This window comes from Vulpes lagopus, chromosome 22 (assembly GCF_018345385.1).
Source record: "Vulpes lagopus strain Blue_001 chromosome 22, ASM1834538v1, whole genome shotgun sequence".
Lineage (NCBI taxonomy): Eukaryota > Metazoa > Chordata > Mammalia > Carnivora > Canidae > Vulpes > Vulpes lagopus.
Window position 1 is genome coordinate 5,826,062 of NC_054845.1, and position 24,289 is coordinate 5,850,350.

A 24,289-nucleotide genomic window follows, 5' to 3' on the forward strand; every position below is an offset into this window, starting at 1 on the left:
ATAAATCAGATCTTTCAACACTGGACCTGAATTTTATCTGACTAGAGCTGGAGTAAAATATAAGAATGCCCCCTCTGGGTAAATCCCACTACCCCTCTCTGTTGCTTACATCCAGGCAGTTTCACTCATACCATAACTAGTTGGCCCCTGTAGGCTTGTGAATATGTAATGCCTGGATTATATTGCTGTGGGTGGTAGTGGTAGCGGTGGTATGCATATGTGTTTATGCAACAAGCATTCAACCAAGATGGATTAACAAAGAGTCTCAGCCCATTATGATTTGTGTTAATTCATTTCTTCAACCTTATTTGATGAGCAACCAAGATGGATTAACAAAGAGTCTCAGCCCATTATGATTTGTGTTAATTCATTTCTTCAACCTTATTTGATGGGCTATCAAATACTAAAATATTCTCTGAGGGATAAATAACATGGATTCCTAATTATAAATATCATGAAAAGAGAACTTCTGTGTCCACAAAGCTGCATGTGAATCCCATGAGACCTTTATCCCTACTTTGTTCTCTTTCCTCTTGAGTTTTTTCTTTCCCAAATGTATCACAGAGAAGTAATAATCTATTTTTTTAAAGAAGATTTATTTTGGATTAAGTGATTTCATGATGCAACATGGTTTTAAACAAAAATAGAGATCAGTATGAAAATAAAACAAATTGTACACATTAAAATATCTTTCCCTCAAGGCATAAAAAAATACAACACAAAAGGCAGGGGTTCAGGTGAGGATAAGAATATAAACTTTCCAGAAAACAAACATCTAGTCTACATTTCAGAGTCCCAGGCTCCATTTAATACCACCCACAAATCAGCTCTAGGATGTCAACAATCTGCATTATTTGCTTTGGAAAAAGATAGATGAAATTTAAATATAAGGTAAAATGAGAGCTGTATGGTCTTAATGCCAATACTAAATATCTCCCATTATTATTCTCTACTAAAAGTCACATTGATTGAATATGAAGTTTAAATCAACTCAACAAAATAAAAACATAGCTCTTGAGTGTAATACATGGTATAGTAGACACATGGGTGAAGTTGGTGAAAAGAAATGGAAAGGCTTAAAAAAATACATCACCTGTGCTCTACTGAAATTTTAGAAATAAATATGTTTTTTTACAGAGCCTTAATATTAAAAAGTAAGCATTATTATAAAATTAGATTAATACTTCCAGTAAGAGGCAAAAGAGATGCATGTATTTTTATTTCTTTTGGAATGCCTGCATCCCTATTATAAAAACATGTAATCTTATGCACTTTCCAATATATTAACAGCTTCAAATTTTACTTACGATATCATATCAAGAAAAATAGGTTGTAATAACAGCTTTTAGAGCATCAGGGTCCTAAAAGAACATTCAGTTCTGTGTGTTTCCTGGTTAATCCTTCCAAGGTATTTCTTGAACATTATCCATCCTTTTTTACAGAAGGTGTAGTAACCAGAAGTTTACTGATGGTTCCTTATCTGCCTCAGTAACAGCTGATTCAGTTTGAATCACACAACATACCTATCAACACTCCTCAGGGTTGTAATATTCTACAAGAAAATTAGAAAGATATCACCTGCCCAAGGCCACTAAACATAAAAATCACATATATAAATTTAATTTCCTTGTTTTCCCCCAGAACCCCTACAACTAGGGACTGCCGATGCTGCTGAACTGTGCCATCATGAAAGCCAAATAAACTGCCTAGCAGATTAAATCTAAATGTGTTTTCAATCCTGATTAGCTTCCTGAAAAATTGGAAACACTGATTAGATCTCCATTTGCAATTCAGCAACCTAATTCTTAAGTTTTCACTTTTTGTATTAATAGGGAACATCTAAGTAACCACTAGAAACTGTGAAAATGTCCCAAAAGCTAGTGTCAAAGAATGTCTGCTGAGAAACAAATTAAGCATCATAAATATGCCAAGCTATGACATTTTTTTTTACTTACATAGGAAGTTCAATAATTGCAATAGCAATCTGAAGTTAAACAAAATCCACAACATAATTTAACTAAATTGTCAAATTTTCCTGATTCAGCTATGGTTAGCTTTAATACTTTTAAATTCTTTTGTGCAATCAGATGTTATCAACCTACTGAAGTTATACAATGAAGGTATTTCCCACCAGGCAGTTTATCAAGCAGTGCCCTCACTAGACAGCAAGACATTCTTTTTTTTTTTCTCCTAAGTCAGGAACCAAATTGAAGCCTTCAGATGACCTTTCCAACCCTTGTTTTAACTTTCCCTCTGCTAGGGTCCTGTCTTAACCATCCCTGCATTCCTTCTGGCCCAGATTGCTGTGATTAAGGGGAGCGTGCGCGCAAACACATACACACACACACACACACACACACACGCACAGTATTTCCTTTGCCAGCTCCTTGGAATGCAGCAACCACTCCTGAATCTTGATAGCTGGTCAATAATTTGCATTACATTCTGGCAGGGGTGGGGAACACAACTGCTGGGCTTTTCTGTTTTTTTTTTTTATTTGTATCACCCTTCTAGTGGGTTGCTGTTGGCCTTCAGCCACAGTTGAGAAAGCTTTAATGTCTCTGGCTGGCATTCCTTTGCTTCTATGTTAGATAAACAAATCTATCTGGAAAACACAATCAAACTAGGAAAGTAACAGTTTTGCAAAATGAGAATCTGATTAAAAGTGACATGCTCATTAATTTACACTCAAGTTTTATGGAAGTAAGGTGTCTAAGACCTAGAGTGTTTCCACACATCAACTAAAGCAGATAAGAGAGAACAAAAGGGGCCTGAGACTCAGACCCAGTTAGGGGATTAAGTCACATTCTTCTTTTCCACGTTTTTACTGTGCAGGGTTACAGAGATCTTTTAATGATGGTATATCATCATTTCACCTGCCTTGGGGACTTCTTCAATATGGTTAAGTTAGAAAGACTTTCAGACTCTTTATTATTAGATGTTCACTTCCGTTAGAAGTGGTCAAGTCATAAACACAATTTGTGCAGAAAGAAAAAAATTGAGTGAATGTGAAGAGGACAGAGAGGAAAAGAGAACCTGCAGGGGTTCCTTCACCCACACCACTGGAACCTAGCAACCAGCTTCTAGATCCATCCTTGTTAAGAATTAAAAAATAAAATTAGGTTTCTGATAAAAGTGCTTTTTCTTCTCCATTAAATTACTTCTAAATAATATTTGAGAAAATTAAAACACTATACTATAGGAATCCACCAAAACCTATCAAATTATGTATCATTTCAAGTTTCCTATAACTGGTAGCAAAATGCAAATATTAAGTCTATGAGTTTTTCCAAGAATATACTAATTTCTTCCTTGGGCTTTTCAGAAGATGACACATGTTAAGAGTATTTGTTTGTAGACATGAGAACTTGGGCAGATGAAGCATCTTGCAAAATTCAGTGGTAGTGGAATGTTTGTAAAAACATCAGTCTCCCCATTTCTTGAAAGGAAACCTAGAATTGTAACCAGAAAGTGCTGAAGCGGGTCTTATAAGCCATCCACGAAAATCAGTCTCAGCCCAGCAGGGATTGGCACCTTCTACCCCTCAAAAGCCTGTGAGCAGCAGAAGAGGTAAGATGGCACACTTGATAGCACTTTGAAACTCTAAAGTGCCACACACACACATTCCACCATTACTGTCAGGCATTTTGAACATGTCAGCCCGTCTGATCGTTAATGCAGGTGAAACAAATCTTCCCTCATTGATTACGGAATGTCTGCTAAATTACAAGCACAACATATGCTGGAAAATTGTGACCACACTTCTTTAACCAAGATCCGTTCATTCTTTTGTGCATAAAATAAATGTCTTGACCACAAAGGTGGGTAGGGCCCAAGGACTGGGGATTTTTTTTTCCTCACTGAAAACTGAAGGTACATTGCAGTGCAGATGAAAGGAAACTACCAGATTTAATATTGGCATTTCTTTGATAATTTGAGGATCCTTGAGCTGCTCCTTCATGGCTCAGCTCCCCGTCTGCACACTTTAAAGTCTCGTGTTTAAGTGCACCCTGGGCTTCCCCACCTGACCAGTGTTGACACACTATTACATGCCATTAGTTACTAACAGAAAGAGCATTTATGTGATTTTTATTTTTAGCCAGAGTATCTCCCATGTATGAAGCCTTCAGTGGATTTCCCAGATGGAATAAGCTGTTCTCTCCTCATTCCTTGATTGTAGAACATACCAAATTTCATTAAAAATACTTCTTAAAAACCTTGGTGTCTACTCTAGACTGTGAGCTTCTTAAGGACAGAGTTTGAACCTTGTGGCTCCATCATCAAACACAGTGGCTGGCACAGAGTGGGGGCTAATAGGGTGCCTCTTGCTTCAACTAACACACGTTCCGCATACATACACAAGGCAGCATGGCTGTCTTTTATAGAGAAAACAGCAGAGAACAAGCATCACTCATGAATTTCTTAAAATGAGACCACACAGCCAAGTCATCTAGGCTCGGAGTCCAGAAAATATTTATGGGTATTTCTATTTGTAGAGGATATTTAAGTCTAATTTAATATGTGGAAATGTTATTTAATATTTTCAGTTATAATTGGACTAATTAAGAATAATAGATCCATTATCATGGTATTCTCATATGCTAAGTGCATCTTTGATAATCCCCAATTTTGAGAACAACAGCAACAGTAAATGATTATACTGTTATTTGGGAAGAAGTTAGATGCTTTAACAAGAAATATATTTGTTAGAAATAAAGAGATGCATTTTATTTCAAACCTCTTTTGCATAATAATGTGGAGTATGATAACAAAGTGTCACAAACCAAAATGAAAGCTAACATGGTCTGTTTTTGAAAGAAATGTAACCTTTTATACCAGCTGCTTAGAGAATGCCAGCTCTGAACCTGAACCATCTTATATACAAGTGAAGATGAGGGTTTTTTTAAAAAGTATGTTATACTATTTTTCCTTATAATGAAAAAAATACAAACAAGTAAAAATAGTTTGCAAAATTAAATATATACTTATATTCATGATCAGTAAGTACAAGCTAACATTTCCAATTAAAACTTTTTTCTCTTCCTTTTTTTCTGGTCCAATTATAGTACACAGTTAATCTTTTTTTAATCTCCAGATTTCTGTAACCTTTTGGGGGGAACATTTCCCCATGCTATAGTACCTGCCTTTAATTCAGGAATGCAACATGAGTGGTATTTCTCTTGAGGGTCTCAATAGTAAACATAGCTTAACCAACAGGAGAGCAATTAGTTCTTATAAACCACCTGTGAAAACCATGCATGTGACCCTATAAAATACAAGATTGCCAACATCCCATAATAGGAATTCCATGGCTACTTATAATTCTCAAAGAGGTGTTTGGGCAACGCCTGTAAAACCACAGGCTGGCAAACCAAATCTTAATCCAATGCTTTTATTATCCATGATTTAACGTCAACCTATTAGAGAACTCACTCAGATTAGTTATGGCCATAAGTCAAGAAATAAACAACGATGTGGAGTAACCCCAGAAGCAATAAAAATGAACAACCTCTGATAAAACTAAGCAGAAATCACATCAGTGATAGCATGCAGTTGCTGAGATACCATAGAAAAATTGTTTCTTAATATTGATAAGAAAATTATGCATCAGTGAAAATGCAGGCTTAGAAATATAGTATTGAGAGTTTCAATTTGTGATGTCTTCACTGATGAGGGAAAAATGGAATTCTTATTACTAAAGAGAGCTGATCTCTTGGGTGTCGCTGATGGCTCTCTAAATGAGCTTAGTGTTTAATGATGCTGTACAAATAAAAAGCAGTGGGGGAAATACGAAATATCTGTATTAAATGCCATCCTGTAAAGTATTTGATGGATGGAAAAAGTCTAATGCATTTTAAATAAATGCATATCATACTATCACATATAGTGAGTCTTAAAAAATTATTACTTAGATGCACAGTCCTTGTAGTGGTAGACATGGCACTGTGAAGGAAGTCGGATTTAGAAGCTATTTCCTATTATACTTGTCAAGTGATGGAGTTGCCATTAGTCACATTGTAATGTCCCTTCAACTTTGGTACATTCAGTGCAAAATATTTCGGGGAATTTTTTTTTGTACCTTTATAAAAATAAAAGGCCCTTTTGTTCCCTTGAGAGTGCTGTAAAAGGATACATACTAGCATGATGCCCGAGTAAGCATGGAACATGAAAATGGAACAGGTGATACATACAGTATGATAGGTAGGTTCTTATATACATCTTAAGGAACAGAAATATAATGAACCTATGAAAAATAAACAGAACTCACTGTGTATTTTTCCTGATATGCTGTGATTAATTGCTAGTTATTTTTAAATTGTTCTCATGCATTATAAAGCATAAAATCTGTCATTAGTTATTCATTGTATAACAGTTTGTCTTCAGCCATAATTACACACATACCACTTTGCATATACATTGTCACAGACCACCTTATTGCAAATCTTTAAAGTTACCTCATGTTGACTTGGTTTCATTTTCACTTGTGTCCCATGAAAGCTGAAACCTATGGTGCACACCATGCAGGCACTCATAAGCAAGAAAATGAATATTCTGCTATAACTTAGGGCTTAAATGAATGTACTTTCAGGAAATACATTTGTTTTTATTATATTATTTAACTTGCGCTAATTTGGAGATTGGGCCAAGTGCTGCCAGTTTGGCTTGATCCACGTTCAATGGTAAGTTTCAAGATCCTCCTGAGTCCCTAAAAGTTACCATGAAGCTGATCGTGTACAGGTTCATCTTTGTCTTGGAACATAACACAAATGGAAAAAAGTTTGGCAGTCAACAACTGTTGATTGAAAGACTGTTGGGTTGTTCCCTGGGCATCAAGCTCACCCAAATCCTTCCAAGAGGACTCATCACCACTATCCATCCGGTCCCCAAATGTGACGGAGCATGTGTTCCTGGAAAATCAGAGCATTCAGCTTTACTCTACTGGAAGCATACTCTTGAAACTTCCAATGTTTAGCCATTCTTCTAGAGCGCAGCTTCCAAAATTGCCTGTCCGTACAGAGCCCGACATCGCTTTTTCAGGTCACTCAAGTCCAAAGGTGCTGGTCTCTTCAACTGCTGTCAAGAGTTTTTCATAAAGCATGGAGAAGGATGGGTACGGGGGGAGATCCAGACGGTTAAAACAAGTGTGAGCTCTGTAAACAGAAGCAGCAGTACATAGTTTAGAACACTTTGCGTGAAAGGAGATTGGGGTGTGTGTGTGTGTGTGTGTTCATGCTTGTCCTTCATATTCAGATTGGCTTGTTGCCAATTTTCACACTTTTTTTTCAGAGAAACTTTGAAAATGTTTGAATTTCTAAAGAGAAATAGGAGATTTAAAAAATATTTTCTTTATGTTTTCACCACCATTTAAAATCCACGTTACCTACACATTACTATTTGTTTAGTTGTCTAAGAATTGGAAAGACAAGTCTGGTTTTTTGCATGTCTTTTGATGTTAGATTCTTTTAAAAGTTTTTATTTGAATTCCAGTTAGCTAACATACAGTGTAATATTAGTTTCAGGTGTACAATTTAGTGATTCAACACGTTACGTAGACATGAATAGAAGTTTTTGCAAAGTAATTCATTTTCAGAGATCACATTTGTGTGGATGTCCCAGGAAATCTACAGTTTTATATCTTTTTTGCGTTTTGTCATGCAGGGAAGAGCACTGAGTATCTCTGAAGACCCACCTCGTGGCTTAGAATCTCAGGGAAATTCCCTGGCTGGATTTTCCTGTCGAGGTCAGTAGACCATTGTTACTTCTTTCAGTCCTGTGCTATAATCTGTTTTCTCCTAACTCACAGCACAAAATCATGGCCATTTAAATCATTACATTAAGTATTCTTTTTTAGAAATAGCTCCCCTTTGCCAAGATAGGAAAAAAAAATATGCTTTCCTGTTATTTGCACCTGAATCACAATAAGAAATAGACAGTCTCCAAAATAGTACATCTTATCAAGAAACAAATCTGCACTTTTGACATGGAATAGGAAGCATTTTATTCTGAATGTACAACAGCTTGTTTGTGAAAGCTAAACAACTTTGACTTTAAAAAAAATGCTCCTGGATTAATGTGGAATTTTAGGAGCTAAAATTATTGATGGGCTATTTTCACAAAGTCACATGTTTAAATTTTCATTCTTATAAATCACTCTAACACTTAGGAAGTAAGTATAATTATATTCCTACGTGCAGTACAGTGCAGTGGAAAGATCAGAAGTTTGGAGTTGGACAGACCTGGCTTTGAATTATAGCTCTACCAACAAGCTGTGTGATTTGAAGTTATTAAAACTCTCTGAGACTCTATTTTCTCACCTATAAAATGAGAATCATATCATTTCTCTCAGGATACAAGGATTAAATCAAATAATAGAAGCATTTTTAAAAAATCATGCTTAATATAATGCCTGGCTCACACTCTTTGACCTATTAATAAGAGATGTGTTATTAGCAACATTTCATTACCATTAAAACGACAATCATGACTCATGGAAATAATGAAAAAAACAAAGACATAATAAAGCAGGTGTGTAGCCACATGCCTTATTACACCAGGAATGCAAAGGGGCTCAATTATAAGAATATCAGTTTTAGGACACAGATAGTACTGGCTCAGAGTCTGTGACTCTTGTCATTACGAACGCTAGGATACGTCAACTAATTAGTCTTTGCAGCCAACTACATTTCTTTTAAAGATTATTTATTTATTTACTCATGAGAGACACAGAAAGAGAGGCAGAGACATAGGCAGAGGGAGAAGCAGGCTCTTCGAGGGGAACCTGACCTGGGACTCGATCAGGGACCCCGGGGTCATGCCCTGGGCCCAAGGCAGATGTTCAATGGCTGAGCCCCCCAGGTGTCCCAGCCAAGCACATTTTTAATAGAATAAATTATTTCAGAATTGCATTTAATATAATTCTTGTTATATCTTCCTTGCACTGGAACATCAACTTGGAAGCCTCAAGAAAGAGGTTTAACTTTTTTACAACTTGAACTGGCATACTAGAAGACAGCCCTAGGAATGATTTAAAATCCATCTTCAGTATGGAATTTTTAAATGAAGTATAGAATGATTAGATACAGTATAGAATTATAAAATGAAGACTTTATCCCTGTTCTATGGAAACAGGAAGAAGTAGACAAGTAAAATATGTTTTGAATTTGCCAGACTTTGTGTGCTGGATACATAATACTCATTATCCTATTAGACTAAACAATGATACTCCTTTAAATGATATTTAAAATTTTTCAATTCTTTGGTTACCAACATAGCTGAGCATCTTTCCTCAAGTCAGCTTGCTTGTAACATTTCCTATTTGTTCTCTGTGTTCATCTCCTTGGCCTGTTTATCTTTGCAAGTTTTTTTTCATTGTGATAAAATAATACATCACATAAAATTGATATTAGCCATTTTTAAGCACACAGTTCTGTAGCAGTATGTACATTGACAGCGTTTTGCAGCCATCACTACCAGCCATCTCTGAAACATTTAAATCTTTCCAAACTGAAACTCTGTACCCATTGAACACTAACTCCCATCCTCTCCCATCCCTGAAGCCACAATTCTATTTTCTATGAATTTGACTACAGTAGGTACCTTATGTATGTGGAATCATACAATATTTGTCCTTTGTGACTAGCTTATTTTACCTAGCATAATGTTTGCCAGGTCCGTGTTATAACATGGGGCAGAACTTTCTTTCTTTTTAAGGTTGGATAATATTCCTCTGTAGGTATACACCACATCTTGTTAACCCATTCATCCATCGATGAACCTGGGTTGCGTCCATCTTTTGGCTACTATGAAAAATCTCTTCTGTACATTGGTGCACAAATAGCCGCTTAAATCCCTGCTTTCAGTTCCTTTGTGTATACTCCCAGAGGTGGAAATGCTGGATAATATAGCAATTCTAATGTAAACCTTTTTTTTTTTTTAATTTATTTATTTATTTATTTATGATAGTCACAGAGAGAGAGAGAGGCAGAGACACAGGCGGAGGGAGAAGCAGGCTCCATGCACCGGGAGCCTGATGTGGGATTCGATCCCGGGTCTCCAGGATCGCGCCCTGGGCCAAAGGCAGGCGCCAAACCGCTGCGCCACCCAGGGATCCCTCTAATGTAAACCTTTTAAGAAACTGCCATACTGTTTTCCATAGTAGCCATGACATTCTACATTCCTATCAGCAGTGCATAAGGATTCCAATTTGTCTACATCCTCATCGATACTTTAGTATTATTATTATTGCCGTCCTAGGAGTGTGAAGTCCATTTGTCATTTCGAGCTTCAAGATTTCTTATTGATTTGTATACATAGAGATCAACTCTTGCATTATCTCCTGCTGATTTCAGCCTCTTCACTTTTTTATTTAGTTATGCATTTTGTTTATAGAGCAATATTAATCTGATACATTGTCATTCTGTCTTCAGTGTGTTGACAAGAAATGTGTTGAAAAGGTGACTGCTGGGATGCCTGGGTGGCTCAGTGGTTTAGCATCTGTCTTTGGCTCAGGTCATGATCCTGGAGTCCCAGGATAGACTCCTGCATTGGGCTGCCCTCGAGGAACCTGCCTCTCCCTCTGCCTGTGTCTCTTTCTATGTCTCTCATGAATAAATAAGATCTTAAAAAAAAAAAAAAGAAAGAAAAGAAAAGGTGATTGCTATTGCTTACAGCTAGTAAGAGGTTTTCTTGTCTATGCTTTTCGTGGTAGTGTTATAGGTCAATTTTGGGGACAATTCTTAAAAGAGTAACTCGGCGTAATTTTGAATAGATACGAGTGAGCTCATTTTCATGAATTGAGCCATATTGGGTGAACTGGGAAATAAAGATAATTCAGGATGACCCATTCTCTAGATAAGCAATGATCTCTAATTAATGTTTTAGTTGCTTAGGACAGGACTGTAGGTGCAATTTACCAATCACACCCTCATTAAGCCTGTTCCTTCCCTCTTGACAACCAAATACTTTCCCTTAACTGAAGGCTGGTTTTAACTAATTCAGAATGAACAAGATGGTCACATACATGGGAAGGAGAAGTCATTCAATGTTTCAAGCCCTCAATCAAGTCCTTGTACGTACTTAGTTGCATAATTTTAATTCATGGTGGTTTTGTGGTAGGCAAAATTCTATGATGACCCACTATTTAAGATGACCCATGTCTTGTATAACCCCCCATCTCTTGAGTGTGAGGGGGACCTGTGACTGCCTTATAACCCATGGAGTATGGCAAAGGTGAACGTATATTTCAGAAGTAATTAAAGCTTATCTGTGGATTTTAAGTTAAATTAAAAGGGTGAGTATCTTGAATTGGCCTGACTTAATTAGGTGAGACCTTTGTAAAAGCATCGGGGAGGTCAGAGACTCACTCTGTCGCTGAATTTAACCTTCCATGGATTCTATAGCTACAACTCTGCCAACATCCTAAAAGAACTTGGAAGGAGGTCCTTCACCAGTTGAACCTCCAGATGAGAATACCTTCTCCAGATGAGAATCAGTCCAGCTGATGTCCTGATTTCAGCCTTGTGAGATGCTAAGCAAAAGACCCAGCTAAGCCATGCGTGGACTCCTGAGCCACAGAAACAGCGATGTAACTGTGTCTTGTTTTAAGCTACTAAGTTGGTGGTAATTTGTTTTGCAACAACAGAAGATCACTGGAGGTCTCAAGGTAGTAGAACAGTCCAAGAAAAGGAGGTACGTGTGATGAATGTAATAGAATAGAACCACCCAGGCAAGGACAGGTAGTGGACACAGCTGGGAGCAAACAGCTGTCCTGTCATTCTCCCAGGCTTCTGAGCAGAGAAACAGGAGCTCTGCATGTCTCTCTGCAGTTTGTGTTGTAACTTTGGAGAAACTATAGTATCTTACCCAGTAAATCCATATGCCTGAGTACTCTTTTCTCTAAAGACTCAGATCTCAACACCCAGGGAAGGACTGGACTACCGTTTTTGATCCTCTTCAGTCATAAGACACAATCACTATTACTGATCCATAATCTAAGATGATCACTGCTTCCTAAGTTATATCTAGTTGTAAAACCTATAGTTACTGTAATCGACCTCTTCCTCTGAATAAACTGAAGAGCCTCTCTAGAAAATGTTTCATGAGGATGGGAAAGAATATATTGTGGAGAGGGAAACTGCAGAAAGATTAAGCGGTTTTCCCAAGGTCAAAGTTGAGTCAGTGGCCAAATCAAAAATAGGACCCCAGCCTAGGGGAAGTCCAACATTAAACCGAAAGTAGGAAGACTAATGCTCTTTGGCTCTGTTCTTTCAGTTCTTTTTGGAAGTCTGAGTGTTAGTTTCATCCTACCGCTAACTGAACTGCTAGCCCTAAAATCCTACTAGATTACATATATTTTGAGGACAAGGATTAGCAAAATAAAGCTTCAAATATTTTTTTAAATGAATGACTCAATCACAACATGCAGTAGGCTCTGGGGAAAACAGTCCGGATTAGGTCAGTCCAGAAAACCCTGGGAGATACCGGGGGATTTTTAGGCTTAGCTCAAACCATTCAGTTTTATCAGAGAAACTCTGAGGGACACACTGGATGCATCAGAATCATCCTTGAAGCTTGTTTACAATGAAGATTTTTGACTGTACCCCCTGAGATTCTAATTCAGAAATTTGAGGGTGGGCCTCGGGATCTGTATTTTAACAACCACTCTAAGTTGAGTCCGATGCAGGTGGTCTCCACTATTCGAGACATCAAGCGGCTCAGAAATAAGATATCTACATTGGCTATCTACAGCATTTTTATGCTTGCAAAAATTTCAAAACTCCTTATAAACAAGACAGCATTGCTAGTAAGGAAATTGAGGAATAGTGTGGTTAAATAAGTTGCTCAATATTTACCATCAACCTGTAGTATGAGCCAAGAACAGGGGGGAAAAAAAGCAAAACAAAACACAATCCTCTGAGGCTTTTCACACCCCCTCTCCCACCCCATTCCATGTCCTAAGAAAACTCTAGCAGAAAACAGGAGGGCCCTTGGACTATGTTGATATTGGCAGCAAAAGCACATCCAGTTATTCAGTCTCAATAAAAGGACATTTTTCAAATCTTTCAAAGCCAACTACACTAAGGCTATAATGACTTTACCTCATTTTAATCTTGCAGCCAGAACCACTCAAGGAGGGCAGGTCTGAACCCATCTTTGGGAAAGCATGCTGGCACCAATAAAAAGAAAATTTAAAGCCCTCCAGACATCTGGTCTGACTTAATCTCTTGGTGCTTTTTGTATTCTTCAAATGTTAACCAGGAAGTCGCATGCTTACCCTCTTTTCTTTCCTATGCATAGTCAAGTCAATTAGCCAAATCCAGTGAGCCAGAAATATCACAATTACATCTAAATTTTCACAATCAGTTAATTGATTAGGGAATTTCTCTCTGTGTGTACTTACTTATTCATTTATTCCCTATTTTCCCAGAACTGATTTTGGTAACTTATAAGGACTCAAAATATGAGACAAATAAGAAATTATAATTAGAGTTTTAAAATAAGAGAGAAAACAAGGGACAGCAAGAGAGGGAGAGTGAGGAGAAAACCATGGACCTCATTTTATCCAGTAGATGTAGTCCTAGAAATAAAATGTATTTGAATCTAATAAATGCTTTTTATTTGCACTATGATTTAGAAAGCACTTTATTAATACTCTCTTTCTTCAGTTGGCAGTGATGACTAATCCTCTAGGTTTCAGTTTTCTGACTCCTATTCCCACCTCTTCATCAAGTAATTTATAAATAAAAAACAAATACAAGCATTCTGTAAAATTCCTAAGGAATCTTAGAACAGATCTCTTTTGAATGTCAAGATTTCTTTGGGGAAAAGTGAGTAGTCCTAACCTAAATTACCTGTCAAATCCACACTTTGCCTATGTGAGAGTGTCCACAAGCCCTTCCTTAAGGGAATCAGTGTGGCGGCAGTTGTAGTTGTTGGGGCTGGAGGCAGGAGGGGGGTAAGGGGGCAGGGCCAGAGTTGGCTTGGAGCTGGCCTGTGGAGTAGGCAAAGGGGGGCTTCCTCTGGGCTCTCAGGGCCTCTAATTTAGAGTCCAATGACTCCTCAGGCAGCATCGAAGCCTGTTCACCTTGTAGACCCTCTTTTCCTATTTCTCCCTTTGAAGATGCCATATTTTGAAAAATTGTCTTTCCCATACAAAGTGCCCTGATGAAAAAAAATCAATTTTTCAATTTGCACAACGTTTCATTTATTCCTTCCTTCATTGAGTGAATACTTACTGAGCTGCTATTGCATGCCAGGCACTGAGCTGTCCCCTGGTAGATGAGGGAGAAAAACCCACGAGGAAAGTTTACACTCCGGCAGCAAAGTATGCAGCAAATGGGCCCCCCTAAAGCTAGCGCAGTCTCCTGGGGTGGGTATCTGGCTGGGGTGGGTAGGCACTGAAATCCAGCCTACCTCTGGCTCTGCTCACCAAACCACCAGCCCTAACTCAGGGCTGCATTTCTCCACAAGACTGCAAGAAAGCTTTGTCTAGTGAATCCAAAAGATCCATATGAGCCATTAGTGGCCCTGCACACAAACAGTTTTAATACACTGAGTTAAAAGTCTGCTCAACAGAGGCAGGAAAGGCTTTAAGTGGACACTATTTGTGTCAAGCCTCAAAGGATTTATAAGTGTGCAGGGGTTTTCTGGATAAACAACCAGGAGAAGGATGTTTCTAGCAGACTGCCCGGAAGTATGGGGAAACATTGCATCATCAGGAAACTTGAGAAGTAAAAGTGCTTGAGTGACAGTAGCCGAGGCTGGACCATAAGCCAGTTGAGAAGGCACGACCACATCAGGAAGTGAGGTGTGTTCATGCAAAGACTTTTTCCATTTATTCCATAGATGAAAAAGGTAGCCAGTGACAAGGCGTGGGGAGTCGGATGGCAGAGGTACCATTAAACAAAGCAGGGGATCCACCAACCGGTAGAGGGTAGATGATGAATTCAGAGCTTGTAATCAGCATAAGAAAGTCAAAGTCACCAATCACACAGAATGATAAAATTCAATTAAAGTAATCCAGCGATTATTGTTAGCCTAGATAGATTCAGAGATACAAATAAAGGTAAAACTGCCACTAGGACTTTTTTTTTTTTAAATTTTATTTATCCATTTGAGAGAGAGCAAGAGCTGGGGTGGGGGTGTGCAGAGGGAGAGGGAGAAGCAGATTCCCCACTGAGCAGGGAGCCAGTGCAGGTCGATCCCAGGACCCTGGGATCATGATGTAAACCAAGAGTGGGATGCTTAACCAACTGAGCCACCCAGGTGCCCCCCATTAGGATTTTTTAAAACAGTCATATTTTCTCTAATATCACCATTCATATCTTCTTAGACCATGAGATTTAAAGCAGGAGCTCCTGCTAAGACTAGTTTACAGACATTTGTGTGACTCATGGTGGCACAAGAATAATTCCTGATCCTCACCGGGTATTTAATAAATGTGGATCAAGGGAAGGGAATTCTGGCCTTTACTAACCCTACTACTCATCTGTCATATGCCATTTGGTGGCCATAAATGTTAGCTCCAAAAGCTAGATATTAAGAACCCTAGTAATGATGGTGGATCTATTGAATGATGTGTTAGGTCTCATTTTAAGCACCTGGCATGTATTATCTCAGTTCATTCTCAAGGCAACTTCATAATGTAATCACTCGTATTTATTTCAATTGCTTAGATGAGGGTACGGAGATACAAAGGTGATTTTGGTATATCTTGTCTGGAGTGGTCCACAGGCATACCCCAAGTTTAAGAATTCACTAAGAACAATATTCATGGAGTACAAATTACGTGCCAGGACTCAGCACTAGGGCAAAGCCACATTCAATTCCAACAAAGCTGCTGTTCTCACAGGCTTATATCCTAGAGGGAGAGATAATCAATAAGTAAACCAATAACTAAGCATAATGATTAAACTGGGGAAGTCTAGGAAGGAAATAAGGTGTAACAGAGTGACAGACGCAGAGGGAGAAGTAACATGGAGGGAGTCTGTGAGGAGAACAAGAATTTCTTGGCATTTTTTAATAAAATCTTTTCATAAGAATAAAAAGCAGAGTTTTAAAAGTGAAAATAATTTTATTTTTTTTAAAGTTCCAGTCCACTAGAAAAACTACCTCCCTGAAGCAGCCATTTCAGAGTTAATTCTTGCTTATTTCTTAATTTGGGTCAGCATTTCATTGATAATAATCTCCAGACACAGTCATTTTCAGAAAGTTTCTCCTCTTCGACAAAGCCACTATTCCCCCATCATTACTGCAGCTGTCTAAACTCCTCAGGCCCGTCATCCTACTTGGCAAGAATCCTCAGAGATGAACATATTAACTCCACACCATGCTGGGAGAGAGCACTTGCCCTGCATTTTCTAGGCTGGCATGTTAGCATCCTGTTTGCCGGAATGTTTAAGAGCAATTGCCAAAAAGTGAATGGACTGTCTCATTAGTCCATCAGAGCACTGGGGGATAGGAAATCTACAGAAATTCAAAATACAGACCTAACTACCGAGCACAAAGCAGAGGAAGCGCAGTAATGTGTTCAGGCTATAAGCCTTGGCAGAGACACCCGTCTGCCTCCATCATTATTTATCATCTGGGTCTCCAGTTACTTCACTACCACAAGAGAGAAAAAAGAGCCATGGATTCAACTTGTACTGGCTTCAGAGACAACCCTATATACTTTAATACACTTCTTGGCCCACAATGTGAGTAGTCCTACCACAAAGGGAGGCTAGGAAATCTGAGAAAATAAGACCCACATTCGCTTGCTTGAAAGGCTGAAAGGCCCTCAATCATCCATGACCAGAGAGAACAGTATGCCCTTCTGTTGGCCAGAAGTGCCCACCCTCATCTTGTACAGACACTTGCAACTCTCCAGGGTACAGCCTCTCATGCCTGACAGGAGGTGATGCCAGACTTCTCAGAGAATACATTTATTAAGTTAAGAAGGACATCCATCCATTTTGGCACCAGTCTGTTCAATGCCATATTTTACATGTGAAACACTGTCTCATTAATAAGAAAAAGAAATACATCGGGAATGGCCAGCATGAGATAGACCAGCTCTTCAGGTCTGCAACTTAAACCAATCAGGACACAGCACGAAAAATGGCTTCGGTGTATCTGACTTGATGGTAGATGAAATGGCCTCAATCATATAAAACAATCTCTTCAGACTAGAGCTGATCTTGCAGATCTGTTTTACACTGAAGTACACCCCACATTTCATAAAGGATGATGACAATGTTATCAGCAAAGAAATCACTTCTGATAAAACCATATGGTCATGCATTGAAGTTCTTCTTTTTATGTTTTTCCTCCAAATGTATGCCTTTTGTGGAGCACATTCTCATAGTTATAGCAGTCGGGTGGCTTATAGAAGATTCAAGATCCAAGGTTAGAAAGAACATAGAGGAGCTACTATCTCTAAGGACTCCCATACACATTACTCACTTGTTTGTCACACACTCTTTGAGCATGGCACTATTAGTCCTCTTCTTCAGAGAAGGATCTGGCCTCTTGCTTAGGAGCAGATAGCCAGCATATCACAGAGCTTAGATCTGCACCCATGCCTCTCCACTAGAAAAGCTGATGGTAAAGAAGACTAGCCAAATAGCTGTTTCTCTCTGTCAGATCTAAAAAGTTAGGGCTTGTTATAGACAAGATAAGAAAATAGTCTGCTTGTCTGGTGTGCTTTGTATCACCTCTATTTATGCTTTTTTACAATCTGGGTAAAACTAGGAATCTAGAGCCAACCTTAGGTCATGATGAAGAAAGGAAGAAACAATGCCTGTTGCCCAACTGTGTGTATGCAACGATACTAAAGAACATCATCATTTATAATGAGTCAGCACATGAACTTCCTGGAGCCCTCAGGGGGAAGCAGAAAAATGAATCCAGCCCGACCCTCAAGATTTTAAACAACCTGTCGGTGTCACTTCTTGCTCAAACCTAATATACTACCTTTTCTCTCTGGCCTTTTGCACATCAAATGATCTTCCGGGTTCCAGAATTAGCTGGTGGCAGGGCAGGACTAGAACCCAGGTCTTCTAACTCCCCACTCTGTGCTCTTACCAATACACTACTGCCTGACATTTGTCAGCCACTCCTAACTGGATGCTTACTCAAAGCCAGGGTCAGCAGTGAATGCTTTACATGAATGATTTCATTTAATCTTCAGAATTAGCAACCTACAAGGTAAAATAAGGAAACAGAAGTTCAGGAAGATGAAGCAACCTCTCCAAGAGCCCACTGTGAGTAAGCAACAGAACTGGGATATGGCCCAGGGTCTCCGAAGCTAGGCTTCGTGTCTACATCAAATCACTTTTCTCTGCTCATTAAGTTTGGTGAAAATTGCAGGGTTCAAATGTCAACAACTGATATATCTGCTTATTGTGACAGTTTATTCCATCTACTTTACAAAAATAAATGTTTAGTGAAACAGATTTCAAGAGAAATGTGACACAATTAATCTTCCCTTTCCTGCCTCCTTGACACTGATCCTTGAGTTTTTCAGAATGGTAAAAAGCCTTTATCAGAGAGTGTGAATCTGCTTTTGAGATATAATTATGTGTTGGGGGCGGGGGGTGATTCAGGTGTAAGTAAAACACTTCTTTAAATAATGAAATTACAGTCCCAAATCTGGAACATCAGGTATGCCAGGCAATATCTGGGTGTTTGGATGTAGTGCCTCTGTTTCCAGATTGAGATACACCCGAGGTGGTTGGGGTGGCTCAGGCCAGCCCTGAGTTTCAGTGTTCATCACCGTCTGTATCTGTATTTTCAGTACTTCTCTTTTCATGTGTTAAGACTTAGAACATAACTCTTAAGAAACGTCTTGCGATCACTAAGAAGTAAGACTTGTTAATAGGTTTCTCAAAGTCACTTGCACTTAAAAAAAAAAAAAACACCTCAGGATGACATCTTGGGGTACCTAATCCCACTTGAGAAGATCATTTAACCTCCTCAGATTGCAGTTGTATTATTAATAAAATGAGAGGCAATCTGAAGTTTTCTTTTTACCTAAAAAATACAGTACTATTACTGCTGATTAGATAAAGAAGTTTCAAAACCAACTCTTCTCCATTCTTTTTATTTGTTCCATCCTTTTCTTTTGTTTCAATTCTAGTTATTGCCATTCAACCTCAAACACTTTTATTCACAACTATTACCTTATAGGCACTTACATATCTACAAGTAGTAGCAAAGCAATTTTTTGTTACTCCAGGGAAATGCATCATCTTATTATGAATCAGGAGAATGCAATGCAGAGAGCATTCACATGGAATTAAGGCATGTACAATCTAAGCTAAGGAGGCACAGAGTGCATTAACATGATTTAATATTATTTAGAAACCACAATGGCAGGTTTTAGGGAAGGGATTCTAAGTAGTTATTAATATAAACTCAAAATGAGAGCTTCTGGGAACATCTAAATTTTCGAGTCATAATCACAAGAAACCACAGCATGATGACCAACATTGTTTTACTAAAGCTAACAAATGCTTTGGTTATGATGCATATTTTTACTTCAAGAGAAGATATTTGCAAATGATGTATCTGATAAAGGGTTAATAGCCAGAGTATAGAGAGAACTTATACAACTCAACACCACAAAACACAACTCAATTAAAAATAAACCGAAGACCTGCATAGTTATTTTTCCAAAGAAGATGACCAACAGACACATGAAAAGGTGCTCAACATCACTGACCATCAGGGATATGCAAATCAAAACTACAATGTGATACACATTACACCTGTCAGGATGGCTAAAATAAAAAAGACAAGAAGTAATAAGTGTTGGCAAGGATTAGGGGAAAAAAGAACCCTTGTGGGGATTCAAACTGGTGCAGTCACTATGGTAAACAGTATGAAGGTTCCTCGAAGAATTAAAAATAGAAATACGGGATCCCTGGGTGGTGCAGCGGTTTAGCACCTGCCTTTGGCCCAGGGCGATCCTGGAGACCCGGGATTGAATCCCACATCGGGCTCCCGGTGCATGGAGCCTGCTTCTCCCTCTGCCTGTGTCTCTGCCTCTCTCTCTCTCTCTCTCTGTGACTATCATAAATAAATTAATTAATTAAAAAAAAATAAAAATAAAATAAAAATAGAAATACTGTGTGATCCAGTAATCCCACTACTGGGTATTTACCCAAAGAAAATGAAAACATTAATTGAAAAGGATATAGGCATCTTGATGTTTACTGCAGATTATTTACTATAGCCAAGATATGGAAGCAATCCATATTGATAGATAACTGGATAAAGAAGAAATGGTGTGCACTCGTGTCGCATGTGCATGCACACATGCACAAATATTACACAGCCATGAAAAGGTTGAAGTCCTACTATTCGCAACAACATGGATGAACCTGGAGTGTATTTGTTAAGTGATGTCAGACAGAGAAAGACAGACACCCTATGATTTCATTTACATGTGTGGAATCTAAAAACCAAAACAAATGAATAAACAAACAAAAATCAGAAAGAGACTTACAAAGAACAAATTTATGGTTGCCAGAGGGAGGGGGAATGGAGGACAATCAAAATAGGTGAAAGGGAGTGGGAGATACAGGCTTTCAGTTAGGGAATGAATCAGTTATGGGAATAGAAGGCACAGCACTGGGAATACAGTCCATGATACTGTAACTGCGATGTGTCCGGATAGATATTAGCGACACTTGTGAGCACAGCATACCAAACAGACTTGTCAAATCATTGGGTTGTACACGTGAAACTAACATAACATCACGTGTCAATTTTACTTTAACAAAAAAAGAAAAAGACAACGCATATATGCACTTTAAGTATGATCAAGAAGATCCTTTGCTCCTCTATTTAGAAAGGTGATCGAAGATAAGTTCATTCCAACACTTTTTTTCCACCCTCCCAAACTTTTAACATAGAAACAGTAATTAACCAATACATACGCAAGTTAAAGTTCTCCCTAGAATACTGGAATGACAGTAAAGAAATGTTTTTCTATTTTACCTGGGAAGAGCAGTGATTTTCCCCCATTTCTCCACGCAGAATCTTCTTGGGCCATTACTCCCTCGGAGAGAAGCAAATCCTTCATAGGGAATGCTGGATGTGCCCGTGACAAACTACCAACCCAAGAAAATAGAAGAACAAAGTGAATCGAAGAGACTAGTTGCCAAGGAACACATGGCATCACTCTCATGCAGGGCTCTTTGGGAAGAGCAGCAGGCTGCGCGCTGGTGGGAAAGCCAGAAGCGAAACTCCATGGGTGTGGAATACCCTAACACAAGGATTCTCTCAAAGACCTGGAGAACGCTAAGGGAGGGCAGTGCATTAAAAAGGGGGGTGGATGCAGAGGGTTTGTAGCAGATAAAGCATCCTGCTCAGGAGACTAAACTGGGTGTATTTCCCATTAGAAATTAATAAAGTGGGTGTATCAATTAACCAAAGTCCACTTAGCATCAGTACCCACTCAATTTGAGGTGAATATATTTGAGGACCAAATCGTTGAACCAAAGGACCTAAGGCTTGGTCTACTCATGAGCCTGGGCCCGAGTATCCAGAAGGCCTACTCGTGTTTGATATTTCTTTGGCTGCAATAAACCAGCAATCGCTGTCTAATTATAAACACTACAAGAAAATAACAAGCTAGTTTTTCCAGTGTCCTTGAACTTCATTGTTATCCCAAGTTCGTGGAAAGTTAGATGGAAGAAAAGAAAGGATTCTTTATCAAAGACGTGGTCACTTCCTAAGGGATTAAAAGCCATCTTTCAATTGCCAGAGACGCTGCTCTGCAGAGTGCCCTGCGACCTCTTACTGAAGGGACAAAAGTGCCCTGAAGGCAGGTGGTTTTTCCTGGGATTCTTGGGCTGGAGTTGGTACTTCCTCAAAATTCTAAAGAAATGCTTGGACTTGGTTGAGGATGTTCTGCATAGTGAGGGAGCCACAGAACCATACAGTCAGAAGTAATAATGTATCCTGAAATAATGTATCCTGCATTTGCAGATAAGCATAGGGTATTTTTACCGAGGACTCAGCCAATGTTAAAAACATGCAATTCCAACAATAATGATATTAATGCATTAAAAAGATTAACTAATGGTATCTTACCTGTAACAACCTTAGTCGTTGTTCATTGTTGAATCTTTCCACTGCAGCCCAGAACCACCGAATTACAATATGATTGTCATGATATCCTATCAAACCAATGAGGAAAGCCCATATTACTTTAATTTTTCTATGTTAGGATGACATGACACCGTGACATGCCAACAAAAGACCTCCAGACATAAATCATTATCTTGGATTCTTTACAGGTTGTTTATAATTTAAGACTAAGGAATAAGGCCTTAAACATGGTCACATGAGTGTCAAAATTCAAACAAAAACACTAACTGAAACTAGGAGGTCTCTGTTTCCATTTAGTGGTCAGTAAATAAAATAAGGGGAGAAAAGAACAACAAAGTTGTTATTTTAACTATCATTTCTGAAAAAGATAACTGCTGTTACTGGAAATGCTCAATTCTTTTGATCATTCATTTAAGAAATAATTTTCAAGTAGCACTATGCCAAACACTGTAGGAAGCTTGGAGGTAACAGAGGCAAAGAAAACAGACCCTTACAGGGCTTCTGGTAAAGGAGAGACCACTGATCAAGTAATTATACAAATAAATACATAAATGCAAGCTATTTTAAAATTGCATACGATGCTCATATTTTTAAATCAAAGTACTTTTTGTTAATACAAAGGAAAAAGTAATCTTATTCCTTTAATTTCTTCACCTAATAAATCCCAAATAATCATTAGCCTAAATGTCACTTCTATTCCATACTTTAGTAGGATTTAATAAAATGTCAGAAGTATCATCCCCGGGGTGGATTAAGGCAGTATTGTAGGTTTAAAAATCTTTCAGCGAAGAAAATTTGGGTTCAGAGAAAAGGCTGATGAAGATAAAGGTACGCTTAGTGATCTGAACCAATTAACTGACATGTGTAATGTGCATAAAGCCATTCTAATCTAAGTCAGCAGAATTAAGTCAAAGGTAGAAGGTGGGTATAAAAACTACCTTAATTTGAATTTTTGCTCCCATGTTTCAGTGGTTGTAGAATTTAGGGGGAGTTTTATGTTACTGTCTACCATTTGATCACTGATGCCTAGTGCCCTTTGGACAAGAAATGGATCCAAGGGAAGGGTAAATATAATTATACTGGACATGGTGATGTATAGAGTCCATGTCCATTTGGCAGAGACTATCTATAAAATAAGTACATTGGCTCTTCGCAGCTTTTCTGACCTTATGAATTGGCCCCTTTCTGTTTCTCCTTTGCTGTTTGTGCCAAACCTTCTGGAGGAGGTGAGCAGAAAATGTCCCCCCATATTCTCTATGAACAGCTGCCTTATGAGCATATGGCAAGTGGCAGCAGAGCCGCCTCTTCATTCAGTGCCAATGAGTCGGGTCAGCAAACAGCTGCGAATCTCACTCATTCCCCTCCCTCCCCACCTGGAGCACTTTCTTCCCAAGGATTTCACTTGGCAAGATTTACAATAACCATGGAAACAGGGACTTGATTAGACATATGCAGTGAATAAAAGTTTATAGTATATAAATACAAAAATGGCTGATTTGATTAATGACACTGCTATTAGAACCTCCTGGCGGGGAAGAGCTAATGATATTTACGGTAAGATGTAAGCTGTGTAGCTTGCTGGCGAAATTGCGTGCTAGTCAGTAAAGAGTTTGGTTAACAAAGTCATAGTGACCAAGGCTGCATATGGATTATACATGGGGCCAGTCGGAAAATACACATTGCAGCAATTAGTTTCAGAAACAGCAGCAAGAAAAACTGCAATTTAATACTACCTTTCAGAAAAAATGGGCGAGCGAGGCCAGCCTACGGCAACAGCAATGAGCTAGAAGAGCCAAGAGCAGGCAAGATCAAAAGCAATTTAGTAAATGTTAAGGTATTTTTTTTCTCCATACTTAAAAAAAACAAGTTTTAAGATCTCTGTTTCCATTTTCAGATCAGCTCTCAGTTTATCCTGCTAAGTGATTAATGCAGCGACTTCAAGTTTGTGTTTTCCACTCCCCAGTTCAGAACTACTGCTAACCTTTCACATTCTGAGTTCGCTTCAAAACCAAAGACCACTGCCATTTGTCATGACTTTTTGAAAACAATCCCACTGCCATAAATTTCAGAAAATGTATCCTTTCTTTGCTTAAAATTATGAAATAAAACTTTAACTCTGGGTCATCGGGTCCCTTTCAAAGTGTATTGACTCAGCAATCAGATTTCAACGGCTTCAGGCCCAATTACCAAT

General features: G+C 38.5%; 1 protein-coding gene across 1 annotated transcript in view; it reads right to left on the bottom strand.

Annotated features, from left to right (window-relative positions):
• Positions 1 to 577: 577 nt before the first annotated feature.
• HECW2 (HECT, C2 and WW domain containing E3 ubiquitin protein ligase 2) overlaps positions 578 to 24,289 on the bottom strand; it is a 368,781-nt gene continuing 345,069 nt past the window's right edge. Inside the window, exons 28-30 of the mRNA XM_041737736.1 lie at positions 22,081 to 22,166; positions 20,983 to 21,095; positions 578 to 7,151 (exon numbers count right to left, since the gene is read on the bottom strand). Coding sequence (XP_041593670.1) covers positions 7,040 to 7,151; positions 20,983 to 21,095; positions 22,081 to 22,166 — 311 coding nt within the window. The 3' untranslated portion in view covers positions 578 to 7,039. The remainder of the gene's footprint in view (positions 7,152 to 20,982; positions 21,096 to 22,080; positions 22,167 to 24,289) is intronic.